The sequence below is a fragment of the Stegodyphus dumicola genome, chromosome 1 (genome assembly GCF_044657685.1).
Source record: "Stegodyphus dumicola isolate Sdum_Otavi_A_Nest chromosome 1, ASM4465768v1".
Lineage (NCBI taxonomy): Eukaryota > Metazoa > Arthropoda > Arachnida > Araneae > Eresidae > Stegodyphus > Stegodyphus dumicola.
In genome coordinates, this window is record NC_140768.1 from 81,003,960 (window position 1) to 81,029,407 (window position 25,448).

The 25,448-nt window shown below is 35.4% G+C and overlaps 1 protein-coding gene across 2 annotated transcripts in view; it reads right to left on the reverse strand.

The window, feature by feature from the left end:
* Positions 1-5,400: 5,400 nt before the first annotated feature.
* Positions 5,401-25,448, reverse strand: part of LOC118196615 (uncharacterized) — a 96,055-nt gene continuing 76,007 nt past the window's right edge. For both annotated transcript variants that reach the window (XM_085816915.1, XM_035368084.2), the window contains exons 5-6: positions 23,093-23,242; positions 5,401-7,301 (exon numbers count right to left, since the gene is read on the reverse strand). In XM_085816915.1, the coding sequence (XP_085673041.1) occupies positions 5,548-7,301; positions 23,093-23,242 (1,904 nt within the window). In that variant the 3' untranslated portion in view covers positions 5,401-5,547. The remainder of the gene's footprint in view (positions 7,302-23,092; positions 23,243-25,448) is intronic.

Here is a 25,448-nt window from a genome sequence, read left to right on the forward strand (position 1 = left end):
AAGTGAGAAGATCTGAATGAACTGAAACAAGAAGAACATGAAAATCGAAAGCAAACAAAAAAGAAAAAGCCATCTGGAAAAGTAATCCATCAAAAAAATAGAACGATTAGAAGGTAGGAAAGCTATTTCTTAATCACCTTTGCTAATTCGTCCTCCATTTTTTGAAGAAATTCGTGACTCTACCTGAGATTTACTTGAATTCTAGTGTATTCTGTAAGCAGATGATGTGTGCCACAAAGACGCTGGTGAAATATCACTCCATGCTAGCTGCGGCATTTTCGTAATTTTCTGTTTATTAACTTGGATATGACAAAGTACGCGAGGGGAGGAACTTACTTTGCCTAACTTTTAGCTTCAAGGTCACAGCTGCAATCTGCGATTCATAAGTAGATAGTTCTGAAAAGGGAGGTGATTATTAATAGACAACAAGAAAAAATGAAATAATAAATAATTGCAATTATTAATACTTAATGAAGGGTTTCTTAAACTGTGGGTCGCCAAAAATTTTAGCAGTTTTGATATTTTTTAACTTATAATAATTTTACAATTATCAAATATTTTTACACAATGTATCTGAGAATAGATAAAGATAAGGCAATACAGGAAAAGAAAAAAATGAAAACGTTTCGACGCATTGTTTTTATAATATAAACGTTTATTTTCCTTGCTTTGCACGTGACGCTGTCATTTTGTCTGTTACTTATTTAAAATTTTCACATTGTTCTATGTCTTAAAATTAGAAATTAAAGTTAATGACCTAAAACTGCATTAGTATATTAAAGTACAAGTGAAAAAATTGACAGTTTCACTCACGCGTGTGTAGGATTTGAACAATACTTATGGGGTCGCACAAAATTTTTGCAAATATTATGGGGTCCTGGGGGTCGCGAAAAAATCTCAGTGATAAAAAGTAGTCGCGATTGAAATAAGTTTAAGAAACCCCGAGCCATGAGTTAAATATATTTACAAAACACAAAGAACTCAAAAGATTCACATTTGAGGTACCACTGCTTTAAAGAAAATTTATCTTTTATTTCTCTTACACAAGGTAAAAGCTCTTATAATATCCATGCAATCCGAGTGTTCGCCAAGACTACGACTCTGATAGAATTACCAATATGCAGCGGTTCGATTCATTTGGCTACATACAAACCTTTTTTCTCTTCAGTCCTTCCGAGCATTGTAGAATGCAATACAGTACAAAGTCTGTGAACCGGACTCGTCGGGACTTCGGCGATTCCGGATTATAGATCATCAATTTAAATCTGGTAATATGGCATGCAGAAATTATACAATTAAAAATATGAAACCGTAATTTATGAAATAAAGAGCAATTATGAGCTAAAGGGTATCAAATTTTACAAAAAAAAGCTTAGTATTTATTTGTTTACTTTATTAAATATTTCTTTCAACGCGCGCATGCGTAATGTATGTGGCTTTGTGGTCCGGATTACAGATCATTCTGGATAATGGACGTCCAGATTACGGACTTTGCATTGTATATGTTCATTTTTAACACTCAGACTGATGACGAAATTTTTCATCTGGATGTTTTAGTTTGTAGGCCCCTAATGAAAGGAGCAGTGGCAAAACTCGCTTCCGCAGAAGTGGGCAAAAATCGAGCTGCACAACGATATTTTCATCTTTTTCAAAACCGATTTTGTGCGCAAACTACCGAAATCGGCAGCCCCAGTGCGTATCTATTGTTACAGTGCATACGCGCATATACACTAAAATCACACACACACACACAAAAAAAAATTATATATATATATATATATATATATATATATATATGTATCCAGAAGGAAATAAATTACTATCATGAAACTTAAGATATATATAGTGTATGTGGAGATAAACAAATGATTACAAATTCAGAACAAAAGATCGTTTCATTAAGAAATTATAGAATGAAAAAGGTTACAAATAAGGAAGTATTATAGCCACCTTTGGCAGCTATACAAACCGAAACCGGGCGTGGCATCGAATCAAGCAGGTCATGTATGATCCCTCGCGGAACATCATGCCATAATCTATTGAAGTAAGCAGTTAATTACCAATATTCCGGACGGCTGCAGTTGCCTTCCAAGCATGTGCTCTATTGGCCAGAGGTCTGGTGACCTGGCAGGCCACGAATAGTTAGTCATATCCTCGAAGACATAGTTGGGAGAGTCCCGCAGTATGTGGACGAGCGTTATCTTGCTGATAAATGGCATCTGGGCGACTTGATAGTATAAACAGTACAACCGATGTTAAAATGTAACCGCGATCGTCATAGTGCCTTGCAAGACGACTAGAGGTGATCGTGTGCCCCAACAAATCGCTCCCCACACTGTCACAACATGTGTAATCGCCGTATGCCGCTCAACAGCAAATGTCGGATCGGACTACTGGCCTGGCCGCCTCCAAACGCGTGTGTGTTGACCATCAGCATTCAGACTGAATCGGGATTCATCACAGAAGATCAAGCGCCACCAGTCGCTCACACTCCAGCTTGCCCGAGTTTGGTAAAAATCCAGTCGACACTGTCTATGATGTGGGGTCAGTGGTAGGCTATTAATGGACGCCGGCAGCAGATACAAGCGTCGGCCAGTTGTCTTCGAATGGTTTCCCTTGATACCGCCGGATACCCGGAAGGTGGTAAATAGCGTCGAACAGATGTTAGCAACGTTGTTGGTGCGGAGGTGGTTGAACGATCTTATGATTGAACGATCCCTGCGCTCATTTGTGATCCTCGGACGCCCTCACCCTCCGCGACGGTACACTAATCCTTTGTCATTGTCACCTTTTTGTAATCCTTTGATCCATTGTCACCAACACCGAACAACTACCATAGCGCTCTGATCGAAGTGGCGGCCGATACGCCTGTTCGACTAACTTTCTTCTCTGAGGCTTACCAGACGCCTCTTCTCAAAGTCCGATAACAGTCCGTATTGCCGCCAGTTACGTCTCAGAGGCATCTCTAGTCACAATACCGTCCATCCAAGTTGACAGATTCGTTTGAACAGCTCTATGGCACGAGCAGTTATGCTTTTAAACTCTTCCAGCTGCGCATAGAGCGCTTACCCTTGTCTCATTGGGGTCAAAATTTAAATCGTTTGGATATATCTTATAGGACTACATTCCTGCCGAGTTTCGTGATTGTGGCTCGATTTCTTCTTGGTGCATACGCATTGACACGTGATCGTTTTTGTGACAGAATGCATACGCATGACTATACTAGCGATTAACCTAAGTTGAGAACCCGAGTTATACTAGAAAGTATGTACACCCGAAGAAGAATTTAATGCCAACATTTTTAACCGCTTATAGGGGTTTGTGTTGGATGGGGTCATAAAAGAGTCCTTTACCGTGTAACAATAAATTATTACAAAGGTTAAGTTACCCACAGACATAACATACAATTTTAAGAGTTTACGAAGCAAGGGTCTGATACAACCTAACAGGTTCATCACCTGGGCTTTACTTAAGTCTTTCTTTGGCTACTCTCCAGAGGGCACTTTACTGTCATTGCTAGATGAGTCCACCCAAGTTTATAGTATCAGGAGCGGTTATAAGCTTTAATTTACAAATTAAACTATAAATAGGATATTGAGGCATAACGTCTTAACAGAAAAGAAATCTTACGAAAAGAACATTTCAACTCTAAATTCTTATTTGAAAATAAAACAGTGTATATGTCAGTCATTGGATGACCAATAGTTACAACGCCCGTTTTATGCGCATTTGTAACTTTTTTTAAAAATTTCTACCAGGGAGGGGTCTTTCCCCCGAGTCGCAACCTGGAAGTAACAGGGGCACCACAAAGGATCGTGACGGCCCTATCATATGCTGCCCTAGAAACATATTTTTAGTTCCTGGTTAAAATATTTCCTTATTCCTGATTTATAGAGACAGCTACACTTTTCGCTCCTCTTATCCTAACTCTCGCAAATCATCGTCTATCACGATAAAAAGACAAATACAAAGATCAAGTCTAAAGGTTAAAGCGTCTTATAAATTTGGAGAAATCAATAAATTAACAAACGAAAATCCAGATTCATTTTTTACGCACAGACGGATACTCCCTCCCCCTAAATAAATTTCTCCAACGCAATGAGGTGCAATCATGTCCAGAAAAAAGTTGGTACATATACACGGACAAGCGTTTCAGCATAGATAAAAAATTAACCGCACGAGGTGTAAAGCAAGAACAGCCTTCCAGCATAGACAATGAACGAAAACAAATTCCTCTGCAAACAAAGTAAAAGAATTTAAATCATAAAACAAAGACAGCAATGCGCTTGAAATGTATACGGTGATTATCAGGTAAGAGAGAACGATATCGCCACTTTTGGCTAAGGATGTAGTTTTTAGCAACTGCTCATTTACAAATCAGTGTTAAAATCGGGCAAATCTTAAACAGACGTAAGAGGTACAAAAATAAAATTAATGACGAAAATACGAAATAATAATTTTCTAATCAAGAAATGATAGTTATGAGACAAAAGACGTCACTACTACTTCCGCTCGCTCAAAAAAATCAATTAACACTGTTCTACACGCAAAATTGAATAATTTCTATCAGTTTATCTCAGCTAAAGTAATGTTTCGTGTTAATATCAATGATGACTTTGATTGTTATATTTTGATGTGCCTTTCGAGTAAATCTCCACTTTCAGTTTCTGGCAACCACATGTATGTCAGTGCGGCAACGAATGATAATCATCAGTTCTCTAAACAGACTCTAAAGTCCAAATCATCTGACTAATCATTTGTTTCTTAGAAGGGAGTAGGAAATAGGAATTAATTGCTTTAGCAATATTTCACCCATCCTGAGGATGCTATCTTTCGTTTTTTTTAAGGATTTTTAATTGCTGTACGTTTTTCCACACCAATTGGGGCTAAGTTCAAAGTTTTGAAGCTATTTAATATGATATGAATTACAACCATAAAAACAGCTCACAAAAGCTAAAAACATCCACTGACGTGGCTGTAATTCCCAAATGCCTAATTTATTGCCCGCATAAAGCAATAATTTAAAGGAAGACGTTTAATCGAAGCTGCAGGTCATTTAATAATTTCTTTACGTATTTTGGAAAGTGTTTTAAATTATAGTACAGAAGCTCCGAATATCTGATTTCAGTCACGAAAATTATGTTTCCGATTTATCGGTACTTAAAAATATATATATATATATATATATATATATATATATATATATATAATAATTTAAATCAATTAATCAATACGGTTTAGGAAATAAATTATTATTAACTAACTTTGCAGCAATTGCGCAAGTAATAATAACTTGTATTCGCACTAAATGGATTTAAGTTCATACAACATTATATATATATATATATATTCAATAATTTACGAATCCACTTCGTTTATACCATAAAAACAAGAGACAAGTTTATGAATTTTATATTTTTATTTTGCATTGCACTACTGTAATTTACATAAAAAAACAGTATGTTTTGGTATATTTACTTCTTAATTAATATGAAATTAGAAAACGTCTTACAATGCTAGGTTCCTCATACAAAAGTCATGCATTTTTTAAATATTACCTACAGATTCTTCTTCTTCTAAGACAACATCAAATATAGTTTTCTGTACTTTCATTTGTAATGATCTTGGTAGTGTTTTAGTAGTATAATACATTGACATAAAAAATTGATACAAAGCATCAGTTTTTTCAATCTCATTGTTATATATACTGTCCATTGTGCTCTTTGGTCTGAAGTCCCTGTCGTTAGATACTAGGTTGGATACGCCTAAAGATCTTTTCGTCAAACGGGAAGATTTTGTTTGCTTTTTTGCTCTCGAAGGTTTCGATGAAAAGTAATTATGAAATGTGTCAACAAGAACAATTTTTTTTAAAGAAGAACTTTCTTCTTGGCCTTGGAGACTAGCCTTTTGTTGGAACGGACCAGAACTTTCTTCATCTGTTATTCCTTGATCTGGAATTTGTCTTGATCCAAAATGTCTATCATTAGATATGCTGGATTGAATTATAGATCTGTTCGTCGAAGGAGCTTTTATTTGCATTAGTTTTAAAGGTTTCGACGTAAAGTAGTTATGAAACGTTTCAGTAGAAAAGATTCCCTTTAATGAAGAACTGTCTGCCTGATCTTGAAGATTAGCCTTTTGTTGTAGTAGACCAGAACTTTGTTCATCTGCAGTTTCTTGAATTGAAGTCCCCTTCGATCCACTGGCCATATCTTCATATATCAAGCTACTTTTGTCTAAAAGTATTTCTGTCTCCGAAGAGGGCTCTGATTTTATTTGCTCTGGTCTTAAAAGTTCTGATAAGTGATAATTATGAAATGTATGATGAGGAATGATCCTTCTAGATGAAGAACTGCCTTCTTGGTCTTGGAGACCCCGTTCTTTTTGAAACAGACCAGAATTTTCTTCATCTGTAGTTTCTTGAATTGAGGTTCTCCTTGATCCACATTCCATACCTTCAGATATCCTGCTGCTTTTGCCTAAAAGTATTTCCGTCTCTGAAGAGGGCTCTAATTTTATTTGCTCTGGTCTTAAAAGTTCTGATAAGTGATAATTATGAAACGTGTGATGAGGAATGATGCTTCTAGATGAAGAACTGCCTTCTTGGTCTTGGAGATCATGCTCTTTTTGAAACAGACCAGAATTTTCTTCATCTGTAGTTTCTTGAATTGAGGTCCTCCTTGATCCACATTCCATACCTTCAGATATCCTGCTGCTTTTGTCTAAAAGTATTTCCGTCTCAGAAGAGGGCTCTGATTTTATTTGCTCTGGTCTTAAAAGTTCTGATAAGTGATAATTATGAAATGTGTGATCAGGAAGGATCCTTCTAAATGAAGAACTGCCATCTTGGTCTTGGAGATCATGCTCTTTTTTAAATGAACCAGAACTTTCTTCATTGGCAGTTCGTTGATCTGGAGTCCCCGCTGATTCTCTGTCGTCAGATATCATGCTGCTCTCGTTTAAAGGTCTTTCCGTCACAGGATAAGTCTTTGATATCGAACGCTCTGATAAGTAATGATTATTAAATGCATCATCACAGGTGATAATACTTGATGAACTGCTATCTTCGTCTTGAGCATTGCATTCTTCTTGAAACGGATGAGACATTTTTCCATCTGCAGTTTTCTGGACCGAAGGTGAAACAGATCTGTCTGTCAGGAAAGGCAGCAAAAATCCCATTTGTTTCTCGTAAGCCCAGCATTTCTTTGTTTCACATCTTCCATTTCCTTTCATTTTCTGTTGCCGTAAGGCTGATTTGTATCCCTTTCTCAACCTGAGCCACTGTTCTTCTACTTTGTACCCTAAAACAAAAGTTATTAAATAACCCATAAAAATTACATAAATTAAATTACTCATAAAAATAAACACATACTACTACAAAACATGTTTCGTTTAGGAATTTTTGAGAAAGTTTCTGAAAATACTGAATGATAATACTGAAATACCTCTTCGATATGTTTATTCTTTTAAGTAGATTTTGGATCTTGGCAAAATTTTTTATTTTGCGGGAAACATTTGTTGCAAGCGATCAAACGAAATCAAAGTGCAGTTACTCTCTGAAAAATGGATTTCTGTCCTTTATTAAATAAGTACACAAATCTTCACAGAACGTTGAAATTATATCAAAGCAAATTTTTTTTGTCACTTGAAAAATTCATGTTGGATATATGTTTTATATATCTATTTACTAGGGGACTAATTTTTAAACTCATATTCCCATTGGAGTTACCTAGCTAAAAAAGTACTTCAGACTGCGATCGATGATCAAATTGCAAAAATCTTCTTTAACTCATGATTATAAATTTTTTAAATATACATTCAAAAGAATTTTAAGCTTTACAATTTTTTCCTCCTCTCCTCTTCGAGGTGTTGAGTTGTAATTTCAAGATTTTAGATTTCATCTTCTATTTCTTGGTATGAACCGTTAAATTTTATGGAATGCCAAACTGTACGATTTCAAAAATAGTGGTGAGGGTTTTATTAGACATATGATGTGCACAGTGATTATAAGCAACGATACATTTTTTCCCCATCCTTGTAACTAGGCGAACAGAAAAATTTTAGTAATTTAATTTCTTTAACTGATTCCTTAGATTTTTTTTTTTTTTTTTGCAATAATTGAGTGGCAAACAAACAAGGAAATTAAATCGCTGAAAAAGTCTACAAACATAAAGAAAAAGTTTCGCTAGACATTTCGAATCTGAAATAAATAATGGTGCAAGTTTATACACATGTTCTTTTTATTTTATGTTTATATTTCTATGCCATAATTATTAATGTTTTCATGGTTTCTTTTATTGTTTATTGCAGTATGTACACAATTACTCCCCCCCCAAAAAACCCCACAGTCACTGCAAATTTAATACTTTCAATTAAAGCCTAAAAATTATATGCTATCTGTGTTAAAGTTTTCAACTCATATAAGTATTTAATTTTATTTTTGCATCGAAGAAAAATTTAATACATTAGAGAAAGACTAGTTAGATTGTCATTATTTGTTCTCAAGTTTTGTGCCACTTCGAAAATTTTCTCTGAAAACTTGGAAAGCTTTCATAGTTTGTTTAGTTTAAATTAAAGTAAGTTATTTAATGATTAATTAAACATTTTAAAAGTATTTGAAATAAATGTCAGTTTAAAAATTTAATCTTTAGCTGTCAGTATATCTGAATTAAATGTCTAACCAACAAAAATTTTTTGCAGATACCAAACTTTAGATTTCAGACAGAAAAGGAATATAAATTTGATTTTTTTTTCCCTTTGCGATATTTTTATTATTGTTTTATGTATATTTTGATAAAATTCATTACGCGAAACTTAAAACTTATTTAAAATATTTTTTATTTTGTTAATAAGAAATTTTTATCTAAAAAAAATCTAGCCCGTCAGCTGTTTTCAGATCGAGGATTCGCTCCGCATGCAGTTTTAAGCAACTGTTGTAGAGCACAAATAAATAGAAAGGAAATAAAAATAAACATACAATAATTAAAAAATAAATCAAAATCATTATACAACAAAATACGAACAAATATAACCAAATACATGGTTATTCAATGAAACTGCAATACTCTGAAATCGTTTTTCGAATCAATCAATACAAATTATTTATCACACAATGTAAATGAAAAATCAGCTTCGTACAGAAAATGTTTACAATTTTGGCAGCCTATGAACCCGGAAAATTAACAGAATATACACATTATGGCGAATTTCTGAAAACTACTGGAAAGTACTTCAGATTAAATATGGCATGAACTAAAAAAAAGGACTATATTACCCGTTCTACAGGGCCGATTGACGAATTTCAAATCACGTTTTTCATGTCCCAAAAGCGCGACTTAGGCTATACATTAGATTTATATATAGCATTGTTCTAACATAGGTATTTGACACAAAATCGGACTTTTAAAATTGGGTGAGAAATTTATGGAGAAATTTAAAAATTCATTTGGATGCACTTTTTCCAGTTTGCGCCAAGAATTCACTTGGCGGACTTCTTAATTTATAGCAACCTACTTTCCTTTCCTTTTTTTCATTGTACACAAGCGGAAAAAGGTCATCGTTCATTACTCTCAAATAATTTTAACAAAGTGTGTAAATCACATTTGGCATTATTATCGCTTATAACAAACATACCAATATGCAAATTTACGTATATCTTAGGAAATTTTGAATTAAAAAACTCTAATTTTTTGCAGGTATGCTTAGAAATACATCCACTTTAAGATGATGGTAAAAATTTTATAGGTTATAATTCAAAAATTTTTTAGAAAAATTTATAAAAGTTATTTAAAAATATAAATTAAAAAAAAAATAATCATAAAATGTGGACGAATTTTATTTTGAATGAACCTAAATATCGAACTGTGAAAGAAGGAATCAAGTAAGTTTTATAAAAAAAAGAGAGATTAATAAATATATATCAAATTCAATTAACATTCAGGAGCTAAAATTTTGAGAGCTAATTTTTTAAAAATTACTTATGCGACTTTTACAAAACTTGGCAGTTTTGTATAATTTGAGTCGTAAAATTGAAATATGGGAAAAAAAATTGGCATGTCATTTCAGAAAAAGTCCGATTTTATGTCAAAATACCTATATTAGAAAAATGCCGTATATAAATCTACACGTCCTAAGTCGCACTTTCGAGACATGAAAAACGCAAGTTGAATTTCGTCAATCGGCCCAGTAGAACGGGAGATATAAAACTGTCCCCCTTTTTTTTTCGCAGTAATTTTATGTAAGAATGAGTATCAGCAGAACTCATAGTACAGGGATTTTTTAATACCCATTGTGATATCAAACTAAAAAGTCTAATATGGGATATGGTCCCTTCTCACAGCCAGACAGGTCGCGCAGCATGATGGCATACCTAGATAGGAGGCAGTGGAGGAATCCCTGTGGCAGTTGACCCCCCTTCTGCAGCAAGGCAGTTTCCAATTCCGGAACGGTTCTCGGATGGGATGTGACATAATGAAACTGTCCTCACAAGAGCATCCCAGACCAGGTTCTATAAGGTTAAGGCCGGGAAATGTGGCTGACCAATCCATGCGGCGAATATCCTCACTTTCCACATAATCGTGGACAAGTTTTGTCGTCCATTAATAGAAACCCAGAATCAACTGCGGACCTGAAAAGTCGAACATAAGATTCTTAGAATTTGTTCTCTATACCTTATACCTGTCAGGAAGCCTTTATCAAACACATGCAGGGCTGTGCGTCCTCCTCAAACCATTATACCTCCATCAACGTAATGATCGTTTTTCCTGATGTCAGGGAGCCTTTATCAAACATATGCAGGGCTGTGCGTCCTCCTCAAACCATTATACCTCCATCAACGTAATGATCGTTTTTCCTGAGGTATGGTATCGTGTTCCATTCTCTCTATAGCGAGAATCAGTCTTCAGGCTGAATCTCAAAACGCATGGTCTTATCCAAGGTTCATGTTATCTGCAGTACGCTAAACGCGCTCTATTATGCATTTGGTGAGCGGGACGCAAACGGCCGGTTTTCTGGCGTACAATCTTATCTCATGAAGTCTTCTGGCAATTGTAGACCCAAGAAATTCGACAGTCCAGCGCTAGCATACAGCTCACGTGAGAGTTTTGAAGCTGCAGCAGTCCTGTATCACGGCGCTGAAACTGCCAAATAATGATCCACATTCGTCGTTGTGGATCTTGATAGACCTTATTTAGGTCTTCTCGATGTGGATCTAGTGATCTGAAACTGTTTTCACAAATTGCAGACGACACTGGCCATTACACTGAGCTCTGTAGCGACCTGCGCTTGGTGGATCTATTGATCTGAAACTGTTTCCACAAACTGCAGACGACACTGGCCGTTACACTGAGTTCTGTAGCGACCTGCGCTTGTGACTGGCCTGCCACTATCTACCGACAATTCTTCATCTCATTCCGTCATTCATATGTTCGTAGCTATTATTTTATTTCATATCTTACAAAATTTACCCAGCTCGTGACAGAAGCACGCCAAATGTCGTGAAAGAGTACGAGCACACAAAATGCCGAAAACCCCTCGCGCCATTCTTAATCAATTGATAATATCATCATTAGAGAGATACACCGGGAATTCCCAAAACTATTCCTTGCGGTCATTTCAGCTTGCTGGAAACATCAGTACTTTCCTAAAAATATGAAGTTGGTAGAAGTGGCGTTATTCCTAAAATCAGGCAAAACTCCGGCAGAACCTACATCTTACAGGCCAGTCTGTCTACTGCCAGCGCTCGGTAAGGTATTGGAAAGAGTAATTCTTTACAGATTGGACTTCTTCCTGCAAAGGAACAACGCCCTGCATCCCAACCAATATGGATTCCGAATGGGCAACTCAACTGAACATGCCATAAAAGACTTAATGGCCACTATCAAACAGAACAAGGATAACAATTTGCACTCACTGGCAATGCAATAGCCATTGACATCAAGGGAGCCTTTGACTCCCTTTGGTGGCCAGACGTAATAAATTTGCTGCACAACATGGCGTGCCCAACAGTCTTTATGTCAAAAATGTCTTTAGAGAATGCCCACAGGGGTCATGCCTTGGACCAACACTGTGGAATATAGTGGCAAACTCGGCATTTCGTCAGTTTGAGAGCATAGAATACGCTCGAATCATAGCCTATGCGGACGATTTTATGCTAGTTGTGGCAGGAAGAAGTAACCTCGAAATGAGATCTCAATACTGTCTTGATCTGTTCTCCCAATGGGCCAGAGCACATAAGCTTCAGATTTCAGCAGAGAAAACTAAAGCTTTGCTCATAGGACGCAGCAGGCAGCTAAGATGCAACCCAAGCATTAAACTCCATGGGATACCCGTAAAATGTTTCCCTCAATTGAAATATCTTGGGCTATTACTCGACAACAGACTTTCTTGGATGCCACATGTCAGGAATCTTAAGACTCGAATTAGCATCCTAAGCAACAACATGAGACGCATGACTTCACATAAATGGGGTATCTCATCTAAGCTACTAAAAATTTGGCATAGAACCATTACAGAAAGAGTAATAACTTATGGAGCAGCAATCTGGGGTGGCGAACTTACCTCTCATATGAAAAGATCCCTGCTCTCTATTCAAAGACAGCAGCTACTTCAAGTATGCAGGGCCTACCGTACCACGTCAACACTAGCCCTACAACAACTAGCAGGAATTCCTCCCCTAGATTTGATAGTAGAAAGGGAGGCAGCTATCGTAAGGGTTACCAGGCTGGGTCAAACTTCAACACTCTGGGGTCATGGTTATCACCACTCGGACTACGAGAAGCAAAACAACTGCAATAACTTTCATCCAGCAGCTTTTAATCTCTCTGACGGTATCAGTATAAACGACCAACCAATTCAGAGGTACAGTAATAACCTTTTCACAGATGGCTCCAAAACTGAGAACGGCACGGGCAGCGCCTTCTGTAGACTAGAAAATGGAGTTGTAACATTCGAGTGGAAAAGGAAATTAGGCTCGAACAACTCGGTACCAAGCAGAGCTTCTAGCTATCAGTGCTGCAATTAGATATGCGAACACATGTCAACAGGAGAAATTCTCCATACTCAGTGATTCGGCATCAAGTCTGGCGGCTATCGCAAGTCAAAACAGCCGGAGTCCATTCGCATACAGAATTCAGAAACAGCTTCTGACAATGCCTATTTCGCAAAGACCCACTTTAAAATGGGTTCCCGCTCACACAGGGATTCAAGGCAATGAAGCCGCTGACCTACTGGCCAAGCAGGCAGCCAACTGCACGGATATATTAGAAAGACCAACTAAACTTCCTTGGTCTCATATTAAGCGAACAACTTTGACAAGTCTGCTACAAAATTGGCAAAGTAGATGGACAGAGGCAGAGGTAGGACGAAGGACATTTCGCTTACTGCCAAAAGTTAACATGGAAATAAAGACCCACTGTGCTAGCATAACACAGTTCTTGACAGGTCATGAACCATTCCCAGTATACCTGAACAGATTCAGACTTAGGGATACTCCTTTCTGCGAATGCGGAGAGGAAGGCGACACGGACCATTATTACTTCCACTGTGTACATACAAGAACCTGGCACTTGAAGAAACCAGCGGACTGTGCCTGGGCAATGTGGACGACTAACACACTCAAAAACAGAATAGCCCTTGATAAAATAGAGAAAATCTCAGGACACTGCCTAAGCAGAAAAAACCGTGGATAATATTATAATGTTTCAAAAGTTCAGAACTTAAAGCAGATAACCAGAATAACGCTTAGTGCCTTGCAGTTAACAATATGAAAAAACTGTTATTAGTTTATAATATTCAACCTTGTTACTCTGGAGTCTTCCCCGCCGTGATGGTATATAATTCCGTTTGGTTCATGTCCGTGGTCGGAAGCCATCATAGCGGTGCACTCATTCACTCACTCACTCTTAATCAATTAATACATTTGTATAATTCTCTTCCTTACCATTTATATATGCATTATACAAACATGCCTAGGGACTTCGTAAGCTGCTGAGAAACTCTGCAAAAGGAAGAATCATTCAGACTGCGGGAAGGTGATTTCTTGCCCTGTCAGATTATTTCTCTTGTTGGGGGAAACATCTTCACCGTCAGTTTCACATACGAGGAAGCTACACATGGGGGAAGATTCGACGATCGACGAGAAGGATTTGGTATCAAGCGTCAAGTATGAAAAATCATGGAGCTGTTAATCATACCAAAACTACTATAATATTATAAAACCATAGGCGACGTCTGACCGGCATTGCTCGCCAGCAATCACTGCTGTGACGGCATGAAGTTCGGTTAACTTACTGCCATTTTCCCTTCGACCCTTGTGAAATTTAGCAGCGGCTTCAGTGCAAAGCTAGATTAAGCATTAAGCAAAATAATGCAGGCTTAGCGCATCAAGGTAAGGATGTACCACAAGAGTCCTTCGATTTCATGGAAAGGGGCTACCACAAAAAAATCTCTTTGCTGTTTTTACCATGGAATTAACAGCTACGACCAAGACAGAAGAGAACCAGAATAAAACAAAGAAGAAATCCAAAACCAAGAGAGAGAGAGAGAGAGAAGAAACTGGGAAAAAGGCATTATACTGTAAATGTATCACGTGAGGCACCAACATCTTTTGAGCGCTTAAGGGCACCTAAAAGTTTAAATCCGACTCTGCGTCAATACTGCAAAAAACGAACACACTTGAACATCGAAAGGGAGCAATTTAGCTTATCTGATGAATCTCGGGACATAATGGTCGGGCGTTCGTTCGCCGCAACAATCAAGAACGGCATGTGAAGACTACTTTCTAAGGAATCATAGCAGACCTAGTGTGAGGGTCATGGTTTGGGAGGATAGAACATTTCATTCATGCTGCCACCCTCTATGAATCTTAGGCATTATAAATACTCAGCAATACCTTACTGATATCTTATAATCAAAAGTCCTTTGCTCTTACAAAGCCTTCATGTAGTCACACTGCAATAGGACAAAACAAACGAATGCCTAAGTTTAATCTAATGTGAAAACTATATGTACAGATGAGCACCGGATCAACATGAAATGACATTCCATAGATAGTTAGACAGGATTTTTATTGGTCAATGCTATGTAATGTGAAATTCGTTATAACTTCTAAAAGTGGGCAAACAAAGTAATGAATTCAGTATGCACTTCCTGATAGCCTTGTCATTTCAATGCCTTATATCTCATACATCACTGGTGGGTAAAATTTCTGTGCTACGATTTCTGTCTTTGTTGGCGTTGTTACTTCACTGAACAACAATGCATTTACTATACTTATATTTATCGGACTTTCAGCTAGATGCACCAAAAATTCACTAAGGAGGATAGGTACGATTAGACCTTGATGATCCTTATGATGAATAAAATATAAATGTTCAAATAATTTTTTTACATTTATATTTATAACAGTATGTTAATTCGAATCAAGAATCTACATTTTATGATCTACTGTGTCAGTGAGAAAATGTTATTAGGTATTTTCTCCCTCCTTCCAGCATGCCTTCGTAGTGTCACGGTGGTCCTCAAGAGGTCCTCTACCTCGTGTATAATTACAGAATTCTGTAGCAAAGAGTTCGCATAGACAAATCCTAAATGACACCTTTACAGCCACAGTCAAATGGCATGATAGAGAACTTTAACTGCACCGTCCTTACTTTTCAATTTGAATAAACATATGAGTAAATAAAATAATAATTAAAACACCTGATATACATGATTACATCAAAATAGCAAAACTAAAACACCTGTTAATGTTAACTAACAACTTATAAGTTACAGAAAAAAGTATTATTTTTTAAAACATTATTATGCATTTTTTATACATGTAAATAATTTTAGTGAAATTCTATTTTTAATGATTTAATTACTATTAATGATTATTAATTATTAGTGATTAAATTTATTTTAATTTAATAATTTTAATTAATAAATTAAATTATTAATTAAAATGCCCCTGCAATGTTAGTTTATTAATAAAAATTAGTAATTAATTAGTTTATTAATTAATTATTAATTTTTATTAATAAACTAACATTGCAGGGGCAAGTCTATTTAACATTGTAAATGGTTCTCTCGCTAAACTGGCGGCATACCGCCAAGCTGGAGATAGTTTAGATGACTAAATTTCGTCGACAAATTTCGTAAAAATTCGCCAGAAGTTGTCGAACTTGAGTATCATTTGGCGACATTCTGGTCTGGTCCCTGTATAACTAATTAATACTGTAAATGAATAACTGTAATTGATTCCTATATGTAATTGTATCCGCATCCGGCCCTAATATGTAACTTAACATCCTAATATGTAACCTAACATCCGTATATACCTTCCAGCAATTTCGACAAATGAAAGGTTACAGAAATTTCTCAGCGGCCAGAGGGAAACTATATAAGATCGGAGAGAGCATCAGCTCTCAGTTTCTCAGTTCGACTGAGGAGTATTGAGATATCTATGTGTGAGCCTTTAGATGCGCTTTACATTGTGTTGTGTTTAACTTTCTTAGTAGTTTGAAATGTAGCTTCTGAGAACAGCTGTATGAGTACTGTGGAAAGTTCCAGAAGCGTAAAGTTTTCCTTTTGGTAAAACAAATTTTATTAAGCTATCATCGGTTGTGTGTGCATTCAATCCATTATGAACCCATACGCAAGTAAGAATATGTTTCTTGAAGTGGAATTACGAAAACAAAATATTTATTTATTTTTGGATTTAAAACAATAGAAATTGGGGGAACCAACACTTTTGTTTTTTTAATAACACAATATATTCACCAGCTTTCAACATTATGAACCATTTAGCCGTCCTAATAAGATCTTAAAATTAAGATTCCACTGAATTTGGAGACTGTTGGATATGTGATACTTCCGCCCGTGCGCGCGCATAACGGATTGACTGATTACGTAAGTTTTAACCGTGTGCTCAACAATTTATGATGTAATCAGTGTTCTATTTTTAGTTTAGTTTATTTTTGAATGCTTTAGGATATGGATGCGTAGTTTTTGATCTCTTGTAATAACCTCTCTTTTATAACTTGTGTACAGATTAAAGTTTTCAAAAGCTGAACCTGTGCGTATTTTTTGGATACACCTGAATGAAGAACCCGGTGATTCAGGTAAGTGCCATTTTGCTTACCTACTGTTGGAATGCTTTACGCATTGATTAATATTGTCTATTGATTTGACGCAATATTAATTTGGCATCCTGTGCCGAGACGAAAGCGAATTAATCGCAGATTGATATCAATAATTTTATGAATTTTGAATTTGAAAGGCACTAATTGAATTCTTTAAGAGTTTATATGTTATATGTTTGATTCAGTAAACATGTCAGTAGAAGACATTACTAAAGAAAAAGAGAGGTGGTTTGAGAACATCCATTACCAGACTTTTTAAGAAAATAGAATTAGAACTAAATAAGTCTTCTGTTGATATTAATTTGTTAGAAGAAGACTTAGAACTCTTGAATGATAAGTTTGAATCCCTTAAGATAGCTGATTCTGAAATCGAAAGTACTTTAAAACCAGAAGAATTCGATGAAGAGATTCAAACTACAGAAGAATATCGCGAAAGAATTCTGTTGTGGAAATTTAGAGCGAAAAAACGGATTCACTTGGCAAACCAAAACTCTACTGTTATTGATACAAATTTATCTAATTCTCAAATAGTTAATGATTCATCAAAACGTAAGTTTAAGCTTGCTAAACATAGAATTTAAGTTGTTCGGCGGTGATATCAAAGAATGGTTGTCATTTTGGGCACAATTTGAGAGGATACACAAAGATAATGAAATCGCGAAGGAGGGTAAATATCAGTATTTATTACAAGCTACATTAAAGGGTTCAAGAGCACGAGAACTGTTTGAATCATTTCTGGCCACAGCTGATAATTATGAAAACGTAATAATACAATGTTTAAAGGCGAGATTAGGTCGAACTGACATGTTAATCGAAGTGTATATTAGAGAAGTTCTTTCATTGATGATGAATAACGCAATCGGTAAAGGCCCTAAAATGCCTCTTTTTAAACTTTACGATAAGATTGAACCTTATAAGGTCTTTAAATATGTTAGGTGTTTCCAGCGCAAATTATTCTTCAATATTGTATCCGTTGATTGAATCTTGTTTGCCTGTCGACATATTGAGAATTTGGGGAAGAAATTTGAATTCCATATCCCTAACATCTAAAGAAGAAACCGTTGATAAGTTAGATAACCTGATGAAATTTTTATGTCACGAGATTGAAAGCAAAGAGCACGGACCAGATTTAACCGTGAAACCGAAATCGAAAGCAAAATTATTTCACCCGCGTCAGCACGATGAGAAAGATTTACTCCGACAGCTGCAGAGTTATGTAACGTTTCGGATATTAAAAAGGAAACTTGCGTATTTTGTAACAAAGCACATATGAGTAGCCAGTGTAGGTATGCTGATAATTTGCCTTATGAAGAGAAAAAGCAAATGTTGTTAAAAAAGGGGTGCATGTTTCAGATGCTTAGCAGTAAGAAAGCATATTTCTCGATTTTGTAAAATGAAAGTACCATCGTGTGAGATTTGCGGTAAGGGTCATTTTAAATTAATGTGTACTGAAAAATGTAATCCCGAAAATTCGAAACGATCGCTCCAGGTTGAGGAGAAACAAATCAAAAGTAAGGACTCCACTCTGTCTAACAAAACAGCTACTCGTAGAGTTTTCTTGCAAACACTTATTGTTCACCTAAGGAATACGAATAAAACGAAATACATAAGGGTATTGTAAATGAATACTGTAATTGACTCAGGTAGCAGTAAATCTTACTTGTCAAATTTTGCAATAATGGAAATGGGAAATGAATGTATTGGTGAAGAAATTTTAACACATAGTTTGTTCAGCGGTATAGAAACTACGGAAACACATCAGAGATATTTGATTCGCCTTAGTGACTTTTCGGATAATTATTGATTTAATTTCGAGGTGTTAAATAAAGAAAAAAATTGTTCCGATGTCCCAAAAATACCGCATGGTAAATTTATGATTAAAATTAAGAAATATAAAATTTTCCTGTCTGATTTGAATAATAAAGTAGATCTGTTGTATCAATTCTCTCCTGACGATATTCATGGACTCGTAGGGGCTGATGTAGGTAAACTGTATACTGGAAACATAAAATAGTTAGACTCAGGTCTAGTCTTGATGGAAAGGTGGCTTGGATGGACACTAATGGGTAAGACTGATACGATCGAAACTTCAGATAGCACGAATAGCGTTATGTCGCTACACGTAAACGATGCAAAAATTTCAGACTTATGGCGACTTGATACACTTGGAATTTTGGACCCTGGAGAGAAGGGAACTCGACAAGAGCTTGAGATGGCAGCTGAAGAACATTTTAACAGAAGTTTAAAATTAGATGTCGATGGAAGGTACGTTGTAAGTCTCCCGTGGATACAAGGCCATCCTCCTTTGCCCACTTGCAAAAATGTTGCAGAACAAAGGCTAAAGGGCTGCGTTGAATCACTGAAGAGGAATGGAAACTTAGAAGCATACGAAGAAGTGTTTAGAGAGTGGCTTCAAGAAGGCATTATTGAAGAAGTTAAGAATTCCTGTAAAGAAGAAAGTGAACACTTCTTACCTCACAGGGCTGTAGTGAAAGAAAATTCCACTACAAGAGTCAGACCGGTCTTTGATGGATCAGCCAGAGAAAAGAACTCACCTTCTATCAATGACTGCCTGGAAAAGAGTTCCAACACCGTCAAGCTCATTCCCGCCATCATGAATCGATTTAGATTAAAGAAAATAGGCGTTGTTGCGGACATTCGTAGAGCATTCCTACAAATTGGACTGAGTGAGAGTGATCGACCATATCTAAAGTTTTTATGGTGGGAAGGTGGTGATCCTGCCAAACCTAAAATTTTCCAGCATAGACGGGTTGTGTTCGGACCTTCATGTTCCCCGTATCTTTTGGGAGCAACCATTCGATTTCATTTACAGAATGCTCCTCACCGTTTTGAAAAAACAGCCACCAAGCTGTTGGAATCCTTTAACGTGGATAACTGTGTTACCAGTGTGGAAAATCCCGAAGAACTTGAGAAATTTATTGAGGAATCCAAGCTGGTTCTTAGCCCTGCCAAATTCGAACTTCGAGGGTGGGAGCACGTTATAATAATCAAGACTTTGAAGACCCTTTGCCTAAAAATGAAAAGAATATTCCAGTTCTAGGGCTTGAGTGGAACTGAAAGAATGACTTTTTGGCGGTAGATTTACAAGAAAATGTTGAAGACGATACGCCTGTGACAAAGAGAAAAAATCCTGTCAACCGTACATAAAATCTTTGATCCCCATGGCTTCACCTGTCCTGTTACACTGGGACCAAAATTCCTCCTACAAGAGCGCCTGAAATTGAAAGTATCATGGGATACTGAACTTCTTACCACCATTGCAAAGAAGTTTGAAAAGTGGAGATGGGAACTTTCTAAGCTGAAAGAAATAGAAATTACTCGATGTCTTATTCCCAATTGTGAAGTACCAAAAAGTTTAAAATTGCATGTATTCTGTGACAATGGTTCTAACTTTTCAGGAGCTGAGAATTTGCTGAAGAAAATTGATTGGGACATCATTTCCCAATACAGCGGATCTCAAAAGATCATTTGGAAATTTAGTCCCCTTGCTGCCCCATTGCGGGGTGGGTGGTGGGAAGGTTTGATAGGTATAATCAAAGAAATTCTACGAAAGGTTCTAGGTAGAAGCTCACTTAATTTAGAAGAAATGAACACCGTTATTTGTGACATTGAAAGTGTGATTAATCCGAGACCTTTAACCTATATTTCGGAAGACGTTGATGATTTAACTCCACCTACCCCTTCTATGTTTTTTGCATGATCTTAAAGAAACAGGAATTCCAGATCTTGATGTTTTGGATTCATCGTTATTAAATAAAAGACATGTTTGCCGTCAATGTGTGAAACAAGATTTAAGAAAACGGTTTCGTACTGAATATTTAGGGAATTTACGCCAATCATCGAAATCTCATAAAAATCAGAAACCCATCCAAATTGGTGATATTGTTCTGGTTTCTAGTGATAACGTCAAGAAAATTGAATGGCCCCTGGCTAGGGTGGTCGAACTCTATCCTTCTAAAGATGGACAAGTTCGCCTAGTAGAAATAAAAATGAAAAACGGAGAATTTCCGAGTGCTTAGGTTAATACCTCTTGAAATGACTGATAAAAGTGACCCCGTTATACCTGTAGCAGAACAGGATTCTATTCTCAATGAACCGAAGACAGATGAAAATTGTCTTTCAGAGACCGCTTCTGACAACCCAGTATTAGCTCAAAAGATAACTCCTTCTAAGCAACGAACTGTTAACGATTTTTTCCCAGAGACGGTTCCTGAAAAAAGATCCAGATATAGATGATTAATTAAACCTAGAATTAGGGTTTGAGATTCCCTGGTTCGAATCTCAAAGGTGGGAGGATGTTGGATATGTGATACTTCCGCCTGTGCGCGCGCATAACGGATTGAACTGATTACGTAAGTTTTAACCGCGCGCTCAACGATTTATGATGTAATCAGTGTTCTATTTTTAGTTTAGTTTATTTTTGAATGCCTTAGGATATGGATGCGTAGTTTTTGATTTCTTGTAATAACCTCTCTTTTATAACTTGTGTACAGATTAAAGTTTTAAAAAGCTGAACCTGTGCGTATTTTTTGGATACACCTGAATGAAGAATTCGGTGATTCAGGTAAGTGCTATTTTGCTTACCTACTGTTGGAATGCTTTACGCACTGATTAATATTGTTAATTGATTTGATGCGCTAGAGACTATTATACCTACCATGCCTAACAAGGGTGTTATGATAAAAAATGTTCATTGAAATTCATTGAAATAATAATTAGGTATAATTATACGAATCCAGCAATGATAATAACAGCTTTTTTAACAGCATGGAGCTGAACTCTCGAGTCTAAACGTTATTAAGGTGTTCATTAGCGAAGGAATGATGTCATTGAAAACCGAATCTAAGCATGAGAAACGGATTTTGCCTACGCGGTAAAATTTGCGTAAATACTTCCCGTAAGTACTGCAGCAGGATATTTGCGAATATCTAGTTAAAAAATTCAAGAAAGTTTAAAGCAATTTTGTCGATATATTTTTTAAATTTCTCTAAAGAAAGAAAATCACGAAATTTCAAACTGGTTGATGATATTTTCTAATCGATCATAAAAATGAATGTTAAATTTTTAGTTTTTTTCATAAAACATGCTCATGTTTCAGTAAGGGACAGACAGACTGCTTAATGCCAACTTATAGTTTATATACCTGTAAAATAGTTCTGACTGAAAACATAAGCTTCTACAGGTATATAAACAGTCAGAACACAAGAGGAACTAAGCAAAATATTACCCGGTTTGACGAAAAACAATTAGGATAATAATAAACAACACAAATTAATTACAATTATGAAAAATAATACAGAAACACATAGATTTTAAATTCTGTATTAATAATTCTATTCAAAATAAAGTAGTAATAAAACAAGCATGATATAAAAGACACATGATCAGTCTGCAAGGAGCAAGAAGAAATCCTGTGGATATTGTTTCAAATTTTTCAAAATGGCTTTTTAATATTGTAATTGACTTCATCATCATACTAACATTTCCTCTGTATTATTAGATATAAATTTTCGATTAACTGTGAGAATTTTTATAGCATACATTTGTTTTAAATCACCAAAAGATATTTTGTAGTAAAATGGTCATTACTTTTCGCCTTAGGAGTGGCCAATGCTGAATACACAAGTGTCTGCCATTGTATTAAATAATAATAATAATAATAAATATGTTTCAATAAAAAATTATTGCACACTTCAACAGATCAGAATCCTTTGTTTAAATTTTGAATGGTGATTGATCAAGAGCATTATTGCAATGCAGATGAAATTAACACAGTACAGATTATTTGAAGGGGATGTAGCTATATTAAAATCAGAAATTATACAGGCGTTGCCAAATTAAGTTACTAAATTTTTTTCAGATTTTATATTTTAAACAAACACACACACACACATATATATAGAGAGAGAGAGAGTGAGAAAGATACATATTTAAGTCAAATGCCTCACCACTTGCACACTTTAATTGCTGAGCAATTTTACTCCATATATTTTCTTTCATCTCTACATCTGCATAATCTTTGTGAAGAGGATTATAAAGAACGGGATAGCTTTTAACTCTTTCAATAAGAACCTCTCTATCGATACTGGAAGATGAATCTGTAAAAGCAGACACAGCATATAAAAAAGTAAGGACTACTGTCACCAAAATTTTGGTGTCAGGAGCAAATAAAAGTACAATGTTTATTATGAACATTCTTTGTTCCAGTGGTTTTTAGAGCATAAGATGAGAGACAAGTTTTGTTGAGTTGTGAAAAGTTTTGAACTATTGTTTTACTTACTGTATAAATTTACTTGTAATTGCAAATTTATAATCAATATATCAAATAATTGTACATAATCCAGCATTTTATCTATTATTACTATACTTTATTATTTCATTTTAGAGATCTCTTACAGAACAACTACATGCATCTGGAACATGAGACTAAAATGTTTGGGAATCATTGCTCGATTGTGTTTGCTGTTAGCAATCAGCTCACTGTCTGCAGAAGAAGAGTTATCCATGGTGAAGCAGCAGAAGTAATGTTCAGAATTAATAATGTGAGTTTTGTCCAAGATCTCAGTTTCTAAATAATCTAGAACAGCGAGCCCCAAAGTTCTTGTACCTTAGAGAAGATTCTAGCATACTGATGAGGTAGTAGGCACATTTATTTTTTCAAAGTAAATTTACGGGCTGACATAGTTAATAATACACATTATATATATATATATGTATATAATAATTTATTTCTTAAACAGTATTGATAAATTGATTATATTATCTCCTAAGTTTAATTAAAGTAGAATTATTTTAAAAGTGTGCATCCATACTGGTAAGTTATATTTTTTTAACTCTTGTGGTTGTAGATTTTTTTGGAAGTTAAATTCTTTGACAAATAAAAAGATACTACAGATCGAGGTGCTGGAATGTAAGCCCATTGGCAATCCTCTGACTTGTTTAAAAAGTTGATTTTGAAACTTGATGTAGTTATGAAAAAGTGTGCATTTTAGGTAGGTTTTCCATTTGTCAAGAGTCATGATATTGAGTATATTAGGGAAAAGTTTTGGTAGATCAAGTAGACTGGTATAGATTTCTTCTAGAGGAAGTGAGGTATATAATTTTTCAAAATCATAGCAGTTAATGTTTTGGATGTTAATGGTATGAATGGTATTAATGACAGGAGTGTTATTATGAATGATCCAGCAATAGTTATGATTAGTGTTACAATCATTGAAAATAAATTTACAGATTTTATTAAGTTGAATTGAAAAATAATAGTCTATATTTTTCTTGTAATTATTAGTTCCATTAGCTATAAATCTAAATTTTAATGGTGTTTTATGGAATTTGGGAATCGCATAAAGATTAGTAAATCTGTTGTAGTTTGCATTGAAAGTAATATTGAGTTTCAAACCTTAGTTTAATTTAAACCATTATTGAATATATAATTTAAAGAATTTCATCTAAAAGAATAATGATCTGCTGTATGCATTGAATAAAGATATGGAGCTATAAATTTAAATTCTTCTGTGTCATCATTTCTGCTATATCCCACTCCACCAAACAACGCAAAGACTCGGATGCCAAAGGTTGGATTCTTCTTTGTCATCATTGGATACCGCCTTAAACTCCCAGCCATGATGACTGCAAGCTGATTACTCTTCTATGTTCTCGGAAATATTACATACACACACACATATATATATACAGTCAAAAGTCGTTAATCCGGACTCGTCGGGACTTCGGCGATTCCGGATTATTGATTTTTCCGGATTATAGATCATCAGTTTAAATCTCGTAATATGGCATACAGAAATTCTAAAATTAAAAATATGAAATCGTAATTTATGAAATAAAGAACAATTATGATCTAAAGGGTATCAAAATTTACAAAAAAAAAGCTTAATATTTATTTGTTTAATTTATTAAACATTTCTGTCAATGTAAGTTGTTTAAGTTGCTTCGTTTTATGTGATCATACTTTCTCTTTAATTCTATAAACAGACATAATTTCTTGTTCAGTTACAAAGTTCCGCTGTTCAAGGTCCCGTTAATTGCTGTGCCGAGAATACCGATTAATAACTTGTCAATCGAAATTTTTTCGTTTTCACTAACCTCTCTGTCACATTCTTCATGTCTTTATCCATTTTTTCAGCAACTCCACTTTTTGTTTGTTGGACATCGAAACATACTTTCGTTTTGTAGATCCTTTGGAAGTTCCAGCATCGGAAATTCTATTTGTCATATTTGACATAATCGAAAGTTCAAGTTTACTTTTATAAAATTGCTCTTACAGTCTGCAAAAAATAATAAGCGGGATCC